This window comes from Macaca thibetana, chromosome X, assembly GCF_024542745.1.
Source record: "Macaca thibetana thibetana isolate TM-01 chromosome X, ASM2454274v1, whole genome shotgun sequence".
Classification (NCBI taxonomy): Eukaryota; Metazoa; Chordata; class Mammalia; order Primates; family Cercopithecidae; genus Macaca; species Macaca thibetana.
In genome coordinates this window covers 114241567-114253795 of record NC_065598.1, presented here as the reverse complement: position 1 = coordinate 114253795, position 12229 = coordinate 114241567, and the positions used below count along the sequence as shown (strand labels likewise).

Genomic DNA, 12229 nt, shown 5'->3' with positions numbered 1-12229 from the left:
ATACAATGATTATGTTTGTTGAATTCATTATTACAGCCTAAATAGTTTATTAGACATGTTTATATCCAGTTATTCAGTGTTTATAGATTGTGTCACAAATGGAGCTACTAGCTGCTGACTCTCTTCTCCCTGTCTTTGCTGGATTATTAGAAGCAGGTTTGCAACTCAAATTCCCTAGCTTTGCTTTCCTCTCTTCCACTGTGGGATTTTGAAGCAAGAGGGGCAACAATTGCTGTGTTTCTAGATCTTCTGAGCATAAAGTTGTTCCCCTTTCAGAAGGCCAGAATGAGATCCACCTGTCAAGAATCAATAAATCGTCTGGGCACAGTAGCTCATACCTGTAATCCAGGCACCTTGGGAGGCAGAGGTGGAAGGATCTCACTTTGTTGCCCAGGAGAGAGTACAGTGGCATTGTCATAGCTCACTGCAGCTTCAACCTCCTGGGCTCGAGCAATCCCCCTGTTTCAGCCTCCTGAGTAGCTGGGCATACAGGCACTAACCACCACCCCCAGATAATTTTTAAAATTTTCAATAGAGATGAGGTCTAGCTATGTTGATCAAACTGGTCTTGAACTCCTGAGCTCAAGCAATCCTCCTGCCTTGGCTTCCCAAAGTATGGGATTACAGGCGTGAGCCACCGTGCCCAGCCTTAAATATTTTATTATTGAAGAAATTAATTTTTTCTGAAAACATTTTTAAAAGGGATCTTGGAGAAAATATACATTTCCTATTTCATTTTCATTTTTTATTCTTTCTCTCTTTAGGTAGAATTGCGAAGTTTTCCCAACCATGCCCCTATATAGGCACATTCTAGTAGATAAGAAATTGCCGAAGTCATCCAAAACAGAAATTACTTAAGCAGCAATTATCAAGCAAATAGTCCTATAATCTTTCCTTGCTCTATTCCATGCTGGCTTCTGCCTCCAATTTTGCATATTGTACAGTTCACTATTCAGTTATAGATATGGGTCTGCTTCTAATGAACACAGAATTGAATCCAGCCTTGATAAACAAGTAATTACTGAGTCCCTAACACTAGCTCACATTTATTGAGCACTTACTACATGCCAGATCATATGCTAAGCTCTTTACCTATGTCATTTATAATTTGCATCAACTCCTATAAGGGCCAGTGTTTAAATTATAGTATACTGAAAGATGACTCTGTTCAGTGGTCTCAAGTCAAGGGAAGTAACAAGCTGTGTTGGTATTCTGCGCCCCCACGTGGACACAGCTGTTACTGCATGCCTTGCACTGTGCTGGATGCTAAGGAGGGCTTGCCTGCAGCCTTGATGTGGGGGTAGTAGCCAAGACATAGGGAACTATAACTTATTTCTTTCTCACGGATACCCAGAACATGATAAGTACTTGACCTTAATAAATATTTGTTGAATAGATGAATGAACGAATGAATGAGTAAGCTAAGAACATTCAGATGCAAAACTTGTGATGCTAACAGCCAAGTTTTAGGTGTTCAGAGGACAGAGAGAAGCATGAGTTTCACTGATTGGTGGGAAACTGGACTTAAGGCAGGCCTTGAAGTTTAGGAACCTTTACCCTGGCAGGCTCAGGAGCAATCGGTGCACAAATAGGTCATAGCGTTTCAGAGCTAAAGGAACTCTAGTTCAGCATTTCTCAAAGTGTGTTTTGCCAGACATTCTGCTGACACACATTGGGAGATAATATTGTTGCCTGGTTTCTTGGAACTTCACCATATACATAACCATTTTGAAGTTTCAGAAAAGTTTTGTTGAAAAGAAGACTACTGAACTTTGTCTAATCCAGAATTTTCCAGATTGACTGGACTACAGATCCCTGTCTCATGCAACAAACCTTATGAGCATCCCTCTGAACACACTTTGGGAGATGCTGATCAGATGCAATCCTTTAATTTTCCTGCTGAGTCCCAGAGAGGTTGAGTGACCTACTCAAGGCCACAAAGCTAATTGATAGTGAATTTAAGCCTAGGATTCCAGAATTTTCTGACACTTGGATGGTGCTTTCCATTACACCATTAAGCCTTTCATGATGGCTGCTGCATTGGCAACTCCCTTGTCTGGACCCTTCATTGCCAGCACAGAATTGCTGTGCTGATGAGACCTTCTGGAGACCAGACAGTTGGGACTTGGAATGAGACAACTTAGTTGGCACTTTTTGCATGTGAAATCAATAAGAGCTAATTCCTTCCCTCTGAAGAATGCAGCACGAGCCCTCTCCCCCTTCTCCCCTTTAGTTTCTTAATAAGCACAATAAAAACATGTGCTTATTAAGAAACCAAAGAGGCCCAGCGTGGTGGCTCATGCCTGTAATCATAGCACTTTGGGAGGCCAAGGCGGGTGGATCACTTGAACCCAAGAGTTCAAGTTCGAGACTAGCCTGGGCAACATGGTGAAGTGTCATCTCTACAAAAAATACAAAAATTAGCCAGGTGTGGTGGTGCATGCCTATAGCCCCAGCTACTGGGGACGCTGAGGTACGAGGATCGCTTGAGCCCAGGAGGTGGAAGTTGCAGTGGGCCGTGATCACGCCATCACACTCCAGCCTGGGTGATAGAGTAAGGCTCTGTCTCAAAATAAATAAATAAATAAATAAATAAATAAAGCCCAAACAGAGAACCTTAAGAGCATTTAAAGCTCACATTCCTCACTGCTGCCCTGGTAATTATTATAGATAGAGCAAACTCTCATTTATCTGCATGTGCAAAGGACAGCAGCCCTGTAGATAATCCAAACCAATTGGCAAGAGTTGAAGAACACACACAATGATCATCACACACACACACACACACACACACACACACACACTCCTTGAAAAACTCTTTGGTATCTGATTTTGACATGCCTTTTACACAGGCAGCTTCTTCGCCTGGGCAGCTTTTTCTTCTTTCTGATTCCCAGCCATCTCCCTTGCTCATAAATTCCTTCCTCAAGGAAGTGTTCCTGGACTGCACTAATCAACCACACTCACTCTTTGGGTCTGCATCCTTTGAGCACGCAGGCTGGGAAGTATCAACTCCCACTTAGACTTGGATTTCTAAGGGTTCTGAAGTGTTTTTCTCATGTGGGAGCTTGGCTCTCCTATTGGATTGCAATGACTCCAGCCATTGGGGTAGAGTCAGGGGAGTACCAAGTGCTTTCATTGGCTCAATCATTGCTTCACATGAATGAACTTCTTAGGACAAAGAAAGAGGTGTATATGTTAATAGCTGAAATTGAGAGGCAAGTGAATTCCTAGTGAGTTTGGCCTGAATAGAGGCTGCCCAGAGATCACAAGCTGTGGCCTGGGCTTCTCCTTTCACCAGTAACTCAGACACTTTGTTACTGAGTTATTAATGAATGTTGAAGGGTGCTGTCAGCATTGGGGTTGAGTCCAAGCTCTGCAGGCTACCTGGGTGGGATCACGGTCCTCGTTCCTGTCATGAAGGCCCTATTTCCTCTCCTGTCTTCCCTTCTACCATCACACTCTGTCTCATTTTCATTTTTCACTTCCAGGAAAGAAGAAATGCAAATTTAAAGCCCTTAAGAGCTTTTTTGGTAAGAAGAAGAAAAAAGAAGCTGAAGATACCCAGGAAGAAGAAATGCTAGAACTGAGCTCGTCCAGCAGCAACATTAACATCTCTTCTCTGGAGCCTGCTCGAGAAAATCAACCAACTAAGGCCAGGTCAGCTCAGATGGGGTGGAGAGTGATGGGGAGACAGGAGAAGAGGCAGACAGTTGGATCTAGGTCACCTTTCGGCAGCCAAATCACCAGGGACACCAAGAGACCCCACCTGTGGGGGCCAGGCTTGCAGCCATTGCCAATGCAGTCATGTCTGGGGTAGGGAGTGGTGCTTTTCTCTCTGTGCATATGCATGTTTGTTGTCTGAGCTGCACAGCTCAGTGGGTTGGAGCATGGCAAATGCATACCCCACTTCCCAAGAGCACTGAGTAAGAGGGTGCAGATATTCAGGGAAGCCCTGCCTGTCACAACAAAAATAACTTGAGATGTGGGGCCTGCAGCCAATGAGGACCTGAAGGCCTGTTTGATTTGGTAAGAAGGGCCTACATCATTCAGGAGGCTTGGTCTGGTTTGCTTGCCTGGCTCTCAGACTACAGATCTGGCCAAGATCTCATAACGAGTGATGAAAGCCTCATATAGTAAAGCTATCTAGCTGTGAGTGGGGTGGGTCATGAGCATGAAATCACTGTGTTGCTGTAAAAACACACACGCAAGCAAACAACCCAGATCCCTTTCTCCTTCCATCCCAGGAGACTAGGGGAAATGCTATAGTCACAGAGGGCATGGTGAAGACTGTTTCCAGCTACCACTGCCACCGCTATTCAGATATTCATTTGCAGCGCCCAAATTTCCACATCCTGTTGTGCGATCTGGACACCTAGGATCCCCAGCTGTCTCCCGATCAATCAAACCTCCCCCTATGAAGTTCTACTTAGGACTGTTCTCCTGGACTTAAATACCAGACTTATCTGGACTCCTCACAGAGCTCACCGGTCCTGCTGCCCATTCCAACCAGGCAAAACCTTCATGAGGCAGTTAGCTGACATGTTATACTGTCCCCAATACCTCCCCCAATACATTCTATAACATAATGGCCTCATAGTTATCATATACGGTTCCTTAAGAACAACCTTCATGAGTGCCTCCAGTGTGAGGAAGTTCAGATAGTCTTGCTGGAAGTAGGGGAGACGGTTTTGAAAGAGGGGCTTATGTAGTACCTCACAAGTAACACTATTATAGCCCATCACCTTGCAGTGTTCAGTAAGTCTAAGACTAGCCCTGCTAAAACCTGGAGGTCGGTCAGGGAGGGGCATTCAGGTTTACTATCTCTGCTAAAGTTCTACATTTCTCCCTCTTACTTGTTCCTTCCTTTCCAGAAGTGTGTGTACACGTGAACGAGAGAGAGAGAGAGATAGAGAGAGAGAAGGTGGGGATTTAACTTAGGGGGTCTGAAGATCACCCCGATCTCAGTCTTTTGCTTAATGTGCTAGGGGAAGAAACCCTGGAAAATGTCACTCTGGAGAAGGGATATCAGCTTTCTTCATTCACTGAAGCAATCAATCATAACAAAACTTATGACCAGCCTTCCCCTGGCCTGTACCATAGGGCCAGCATCTGTTTCCAAGACTGTATTAAGCTGTATCTGATGGAATGGACAAATCCCGTTCCTTCATTTGATTTCTTAATGAGTGATGTTATAATAATATACTTCACTGCCCTTAAAGGCTGAGATTTTGTTTGCGATTTTTAATTTATTTTTTCTTTTCACCTCCAGGGAACAGATCGATGAGCACTAGATATGTTAAGTGGATAAGAGTTTTCATTTCTGACAAACTTGGCCACAATTGGTGCTAATTTAATCTTTTGATCAGGGAGGGCTTGGCACGATAGAGCCAATTCAACAGCTTCACTCTGGTTAATGCACAGCATGGAAATGAGAGACATTTCTAAGCCCACTCACAGCCCAAGATTTCCTCTCAGTTTTTTTGCACAAAGCAGAGGAGGCAAGGTAGTCACAGATGCTACACTGGTTCTGAACCTCTGAGCCAGTAGATCATAGAGCAGCAGTGAATGAAAGCATGTTATGTGTGCATACTGAGCATATGCGTGTATACAGAGATGTCTGGAAACATTACTCTCTCAATGCTGAGTCAATCATATATATGCCCATTAAGTGTTTATCTAGAGAGTCACAGTAATTTTCTGCTGGACTGCTGTTTTATAAAGCAGACTATGTTGCTTCCAACACCAGGGCCACCCGGATAGCAGAGTTTTGTAGGGAAAAGGTAAATAGGAGTTTAGTAAAAAGTAGCAGACATCTCTCTCCTCTCCTCTCTTGTTGGCCCACAAGCCATCTTAGAGTGGGTTCTGTTTTGATCCCCATAACATGAGATTATCCTTATAGTGTGTCATTATCAAATATATCCATATGAAGGCCCCACTGGCTCATAAAGACAGGGCGGGTGCTAGCTCCACAATGCCCAAGCTGCTACTCTAGTTACCATTTAAAGATATTTTTTAAGTGCCAACATATATGTATTGTTTTGTAATAAAGACAATAAGTACAAAAAGGGCATTTAAACATTTTAAAGTTTATTTTATCTGTTTTTAAACATGGCTATCCCTCCCTAAAAGAAATCCTGTACCAATTAACAGTTTTCCCCCTAAATAACCACTAATCTACTTTTTGTCTCTATAAATTTGTTTATTCTGGATATTTCATGTAAGTAGAATCATACAAAGGTTGTTTCACTTAGCATGTTTTAACTTAGCATATTTTCAAGAGTCATTCATGTTGTAGCATGTATCAGCTTACTTGTTTTTTAATTCTTTTCTTCCTTTATTTTTTTGTATCTAATCTCATCTCTTATATACATATACACATTTTTTCCTACCTAACAGGAATAACTTTGTTATTTAAAATTTTTATGTTTCTATATAACAGCTTTCTTGAAATGTCATTCACATACTACAAAGTTCTACCTTTTAGAGTGTGCAGCTATCACTATTACCCAATTTTAGGACATTTCATCACCCTAAAAAGAAACCCTGCACCCACTAGCAGTAATTTTCCATTCCCCTCTCCTCTTTCAAACCACTGATCTGCTTTCTGCCTCTATGGATTTGCCTATTGTGAACATTTCACATGAATGGAATTATACAATATGTGGCTATTTTTGACTGGCTTCCCTTCACTTAGTATGTTTTCAAGGGTCATTCATTTAAAATCATGCATCAAGAACTTGATTTCTTTTTTTGGTAGCAGTTTTATTGAGATATAATTCATATATTATACAATTAAACCACTTAAATGGTAAAATTCAACATTTTTTTTTGTAAATCCACAGAGTTGTACAATCATCATCATAATAAATTTTAGAACTTTTCCATCACCTCAAAAATAAACTCCTGTACCCATTGACCAGTCCTCCCTATTCAACCTTCCCCCGACGCCCGCCAGGCCCTAGAAATCATTAATCTGCTTTCTGTCTCTGTGGAGTTACCTATGCTGGACATTTCACATGAATGGAATGTGGTCTTTTCTTACTGACTTCTTGTACTCAGTATAATGTTTTTAAGGTTCATTAATGTTGTAGCATGTATCAGAATTTCATCCTTTTTGCTATTGAATAGTAGTCCGTTGCATGACTATACCACATTTTATCCATTCATCAGTTAATGGATATTTGAGTTGTTCCACCTTTTGGATATTGTGAATAATACTGCTATGAACATTTGTGTACAAGTTTTGGGGCAGATATGTGTTTTTATTTCTCTGGGGTATATGCCTAGGAGTGGAATTGTTGAGTCAAATGGTCGTTATATATTTAACCTTTTGAGGCACTGCTAGACTGTTTTCCAAAGTGGCTGGACCATTTTAACACCAGCAATGTATGGGGGCACCACCAGCACTGTATGGGTGTTCCAATTTCTCCACAGCCTTGCCAATGCTTGTTATTATCTGAACTGAATTTTCGATTCTAGCCATTCTACTGGGTGTGAAATGGCATCTCATTATGGTGTTGATTTGTTTTTCCCTGCCAGTTGGTGATGTTGAGGATCTTTTCATGTACTTGTTGGCCATTTGTATATCTTTGGAAAAGATATTTGTGTATCTTTCTTGTTTGGAGAAATGTCTATTCATATCATTTTTTTCATTTTCTAATTGGGTTATTTAAATTTTTATTATTGAATTCCTTAAGAATTCAATAAAAAGAATTCCTATTAGTAAGAAAGAGTTCTTTATATGTTTCAGATCCAAGACTCTTATCAGATATATAATTTGCAAATATATTCTTCCATTATGTGGGTCATCTTTTCATTTTCTTGCTAGTAACCTTTGATGCACGAACATTTTTAATTTTGATGAAATCCATTTGTATTAGTCCGTTCTCACTGCTATAAAGAACTACTTGAGACTGGGTAATTTATAAAGAAAAGAGGTTTAATTGACTCACAGTTCAATCATGGCAGAGGGTAAAGGGGAAGCAAGGCACATCTTACATGGTGGCAGTAGAGACAGAGTGCAAGCAGGGAACTGCCACACACTTTTAAGCCATTAGCTCTCATGATAACTCACTCACTATCACGAGAACAGCATGGGGGAAACTGCCCCCATGATCCAATCACCTTCCACCAAGTCCCTCCTTCAACATGTGGGGATTACAATTTGACATGAAATTTGGGTGGGGACACAGAGCCAAACCATGTCACTATTTATCTATTTTTTTTTCTTTTGTTACTTGAGCTTTTGGTGTCATATCTAAAAATCCGTTGCCAAATCCAAGATCACAAAGATTTAATCCTATGTTTTTTCTAATAATGTTATAGTTTTAGCTCTCATATTTAGGCCTTTAATCCATTTTGAGTTAATTTTTAAAATTACACTTTAAGTTCTGGGATACATGTGCAGAACGTGCAGGTTTGTTACACAGGTATACATGTGCCATGGTGGTTTGCTGTACACATGAACCCATCATCTACATTAGGTATTTCTCCTAATGCTATCCCTTCCCTAGCCCTCCACTCCCCAACAGGCCCCAGTGTATGATGTACCCCTCCCTGTGTCCATGTGTTCTCATTGTTCAGCTCCCACTTATGAGTGATAACATGCGGTGTTTGGTTTTCTATTCCTGTGTTAGTCTGCTGAGAATGATGGTTTCCAGCTTCATCCATGTCCCTGCAAAAGACATGAGCTCATTCTTGTTTATGACTGCATAGTATTCCATGGTGTATATGTGCCACATTTTCTCTATCCAGTCTATCATTGATAAGCACTTGGGTTGGTTCCAAGTCTTTGCTATTGTGAATAGTGCTGCAATAAACATACATGTGCATGTGTCTTTATAGTATTTTTATATATGGTGTGAGATAAAGGTCCAACTTAATTCTTTTGCATGTGGATACCCAGTTGCTCTAGCACCATATGTTGAAGAGACTATTCTTTTTTCATTGAATAGTCTTGGTACCCTTGCTGAAAATCAACCATAGACGTATAGGTCCATTTCTGAACTCTCAACTCTATTCCATTGATCTATATGTCTACCTTTATGCTAGTGCTACACTGTCTTGATTACTGTAGTTTTACAGTAAGCTTTGAAATTGAAGTATAAGTTATCCAACTGTGTTCCTCTTGTTCAAGATTATTTTGGCTAATTTGTGGTCCCCTGCATTTCACTATGAATTTTAAGATCAATTTTCCGGAAAAAAAAAAGCCAGCAGGAATTTCAATAGGAATTGCACTGAATCTGTAGATCACTTTGTGAAATACTGCCATCTTAATAAGTTTAAGTCTTCCAATGAATGAACATGGGATTTCCTTTCATTTATTCAGGCCTTTGCCATTTTTCTCATCAGTGTCTTACAGTTTTCAGATTATGAGTTTTGCACATCTTTTGTTAAATTTACTTTCATGTTTTTATTCTTTTGTTGCTATTGTAAATGGAAGTGTTTTCTTAATTTCATTTTCAAGTTGTTCATTGCAAATGTATAGAAATACAATTTTTGTATATCATTCTTGTATCCTTCAACTTAGATGAATTCGTTTATTAGTTCTAGTCATTTTTAGTGTGTTCATTAATACACAATTACGTCATCTGTGAATAGAGATAATTTCACTTCTTCCTTTCCATTCTGGATGGCATTAATTTCACTTTCTTACCTAATTTCCCTGTCTATAATCTCCCATACACTGTTGAATAGAAATGATAAAAGCAGTCATCCTTGTCTTGTTCCTGATCTTAGGAGGAATACATCCAGCCTTTCACCATGATATTAGCCGTGATTTGTCACAGATATCTTCTATCAAGATTGAGTGCATTTATCATGGAAGGGTGCTGAATTTTATGAATTTTTTTTCTGCATCTATTGAAATGGTCATATAGTTTTTGTTTCTATTCTATTGATATAGTGTTTGGCATTCACTGCTTTTCACACATTAAGCCGATCATTCCTTGTAAATCCTACTTTGTCGTGGTATATAATTCTTTTTATATGCTGTTGGATTCAATTCGTGAGTGTTTTATTGAGGATTTTTGCATCTATGTTCATAAGAGATATTGGTCTGTAGTTTGCTCTTCCTGTGATGTCTTTGGTTGAAATTTTTGAAAGGTAAAATACATTACCACACTCCAAAAAGGAGTCTTTCATGTCTTTAGCCTTTCATTTGTTTTTCTCTTTCTTCTGATTTTTCTTAACATGTAATTATCATCAACCTGGTACCATTCCCAATCAGAAGGTATTTTCATCTGGATTTAGTAAGCTTGGGGAAGGGAGGGGCAGGTGGTACATAGGATGACTTTGAAAATAGGATAGATATATTGCAGAGCTCTTGTGTGAAAGAGGAAAGGATCTGATGAATGAAAGCCTCCTGTATCTGAGAAGATCTTTTGTATTTTTTTAAATAAAAACAAAAACACTAGAGAAAAATTTGGGTGTGAAAGATCTTTTATAATTCTCACTGTAATAATAGCAAAACTCATGGCCTTTCCTCCCATTCCCCAGAATTGCCACTATTGAATTATATACTTTAAATGGGCAAAATGTATGATATATAAACCATATCTCAGTAAGACTGTTATGTAAAAAGGATATATGCTCATAATGTAAAAAGTAAAATTATACAGAAGGACATGAAGTGGAAAATGAACATTTCCTTCCTGTCCCTAATGTGTCATTCCTCAGAGGGAACCACCTCTAACAATTTGTGGATATCCTTCTAGATTTTTTTCTTTGAATATGAACTATATATGTGTGTATATATTAAATGGGGCCATACCATTATTTTTTTTCACTTACTATCTCATGAGCCGCTTTCTATGTCAGCACATATGCATCCCTGCTCTCCTTCTGAGGTATCTATGGTAGGGCCATATTACGAACATACATTTGTCTTCAGTTCCCATGGCCCTTGGGTTGCTTTTACAAGACCTTTCCTTTCTGTCCAGGGTCAAGAGCAGCATGGGGAGCAAAGCCCTATCCCATGATAGCATCTTCATGTTGGGTCCTGAGCCTGAAAGATCAGCAAGTAAAATGTGTCCTTCTGTGGATCCCCAGAGAGGCAGACCTCGGCAGGTAATAGTGGACTCGAGCATCAGTGTCTAATTGAACTACTTCTCTTCTGTTCCCTACTCTAACCCTGCCAAAATTAAAAGGAGTGGGAACTTGATTCTGCTTCTCAGCTGATCCTGCCCCCACAGGGCTGTTGTAAGCCTTGAGTGACAGAATGTATAAATATATAATGTGCCTAATACCTGGCACACAGTGTTGATTAGTGTTGCCATATTCACTTCTTTTTTATTTTATTTTATTTTAATTTTTTGAAACAGATCTCACCCTGTCACCTAGGCTGGAGTGCAATGGCATGATCATGGCTCACTGCAGCCTCAACTTCCCAGGCTCAGGTGATCCTCGCACCTCAGCTTCCCGAGTAGTTGGGACTACAGGCCTGTAATGCCTGGATGATTTTTTGGTACTTTTTGTGGAGACAGGGTTTCACCATGTTGCCCAGGCTGGTCTCAAACTCCTGGGCCCAAGCAACCCTCCCGCCTTGGCCTCCCAAAGTGCTGGGATTACACGCGTGAGCCACCGTGCCTGGCCTATATTCACTTATCTTAACATACCATAAGAATAATTATTTTGACAGCAACATTCCACTGTTTATATGCTGGCATACCAATCCTCAAGTTTTTCTCTCTCTCTTACACAGAGATCCCGTATTTCCAGAACTCTGCCTAAACCTAGGAGTAGTGTGCCTGGAGTTGTGTCTGGAGCCATGTTAGGAGCTGTGCTTCAAAATGTGCCTACAAGTGCATTCTGGGTTACTGGCCCCAAGATCACTGAGGTAACAAAGTGGAATTGTTCCGAGCATGGGCAGCTCAGTCAGAAATCAGAAATGGACAGATCTATGCTTGAATTCTTACTCTGCTGCTTACTGGCTGTGTGACCCCTGGACTAGTTGATTAACTTCTCTGAGCCTTCTTTTCCTCATCTACAGTGGTTATAATATTAACATCTACCTCAAAGGGTTGCTTGTGAGGATTGAATGAAGACTCAGAGAAGTTAAAGATAGTGCTCAAGCTCACCCTGGTAGTAAGTTGTAGACTTGGAAATCTGACCCAGGTGTATTAAACTCAAACCCCATGATCTTTCCATTACCCCAAGATACTCAACTTCTTTATACCTGCCTGGAGAGAAAGAAGGGTACACCTTAGTGCCTACGTAATGTAGCATC

The 12229-nt window shown here is 40.3% G+C and overlaps 2 protein-coding genes across 3 annotated transcripts in view; one reads left to right on the top strand and one right to left on the bottom strand.

Annotated features, from left to right (window-relative positions):
- Window positions 1-12229, bottom strand: part of NDUFA1 (NADH:ubiquinone oxidoreductase subunit A1) — a 970503-nt gene that overhangs the window by 776386 nt on the left and 181888 nt on the right. The window lies entirely within an intron of this gene.
- Window positions 1-12229, top strand: part of KIAA1210 (KIAA1210 ortholog) — an 80360-nt gene that overhangs the window by 32499 nt on the left and 35632 nt on the right. For both annotated transcript variants that reach the window (XM_050776084.1, XM_050776085.1), the window contains exons 3-5: window positions 3492-3660; window positions 10944-11070; window positions 11705-11839. In XM_050776084.1, coding sequence (XP_050632041.1) covers window positions 3492-3660; window positions 10944-11070; window positions 11705-11839 — 431 coding nt within the window. The remainder of the gene's footprint in view (window positions 1-3491; window positions 3661-10943; window positions 11071-11704; window positions 11840-12229) is intronic.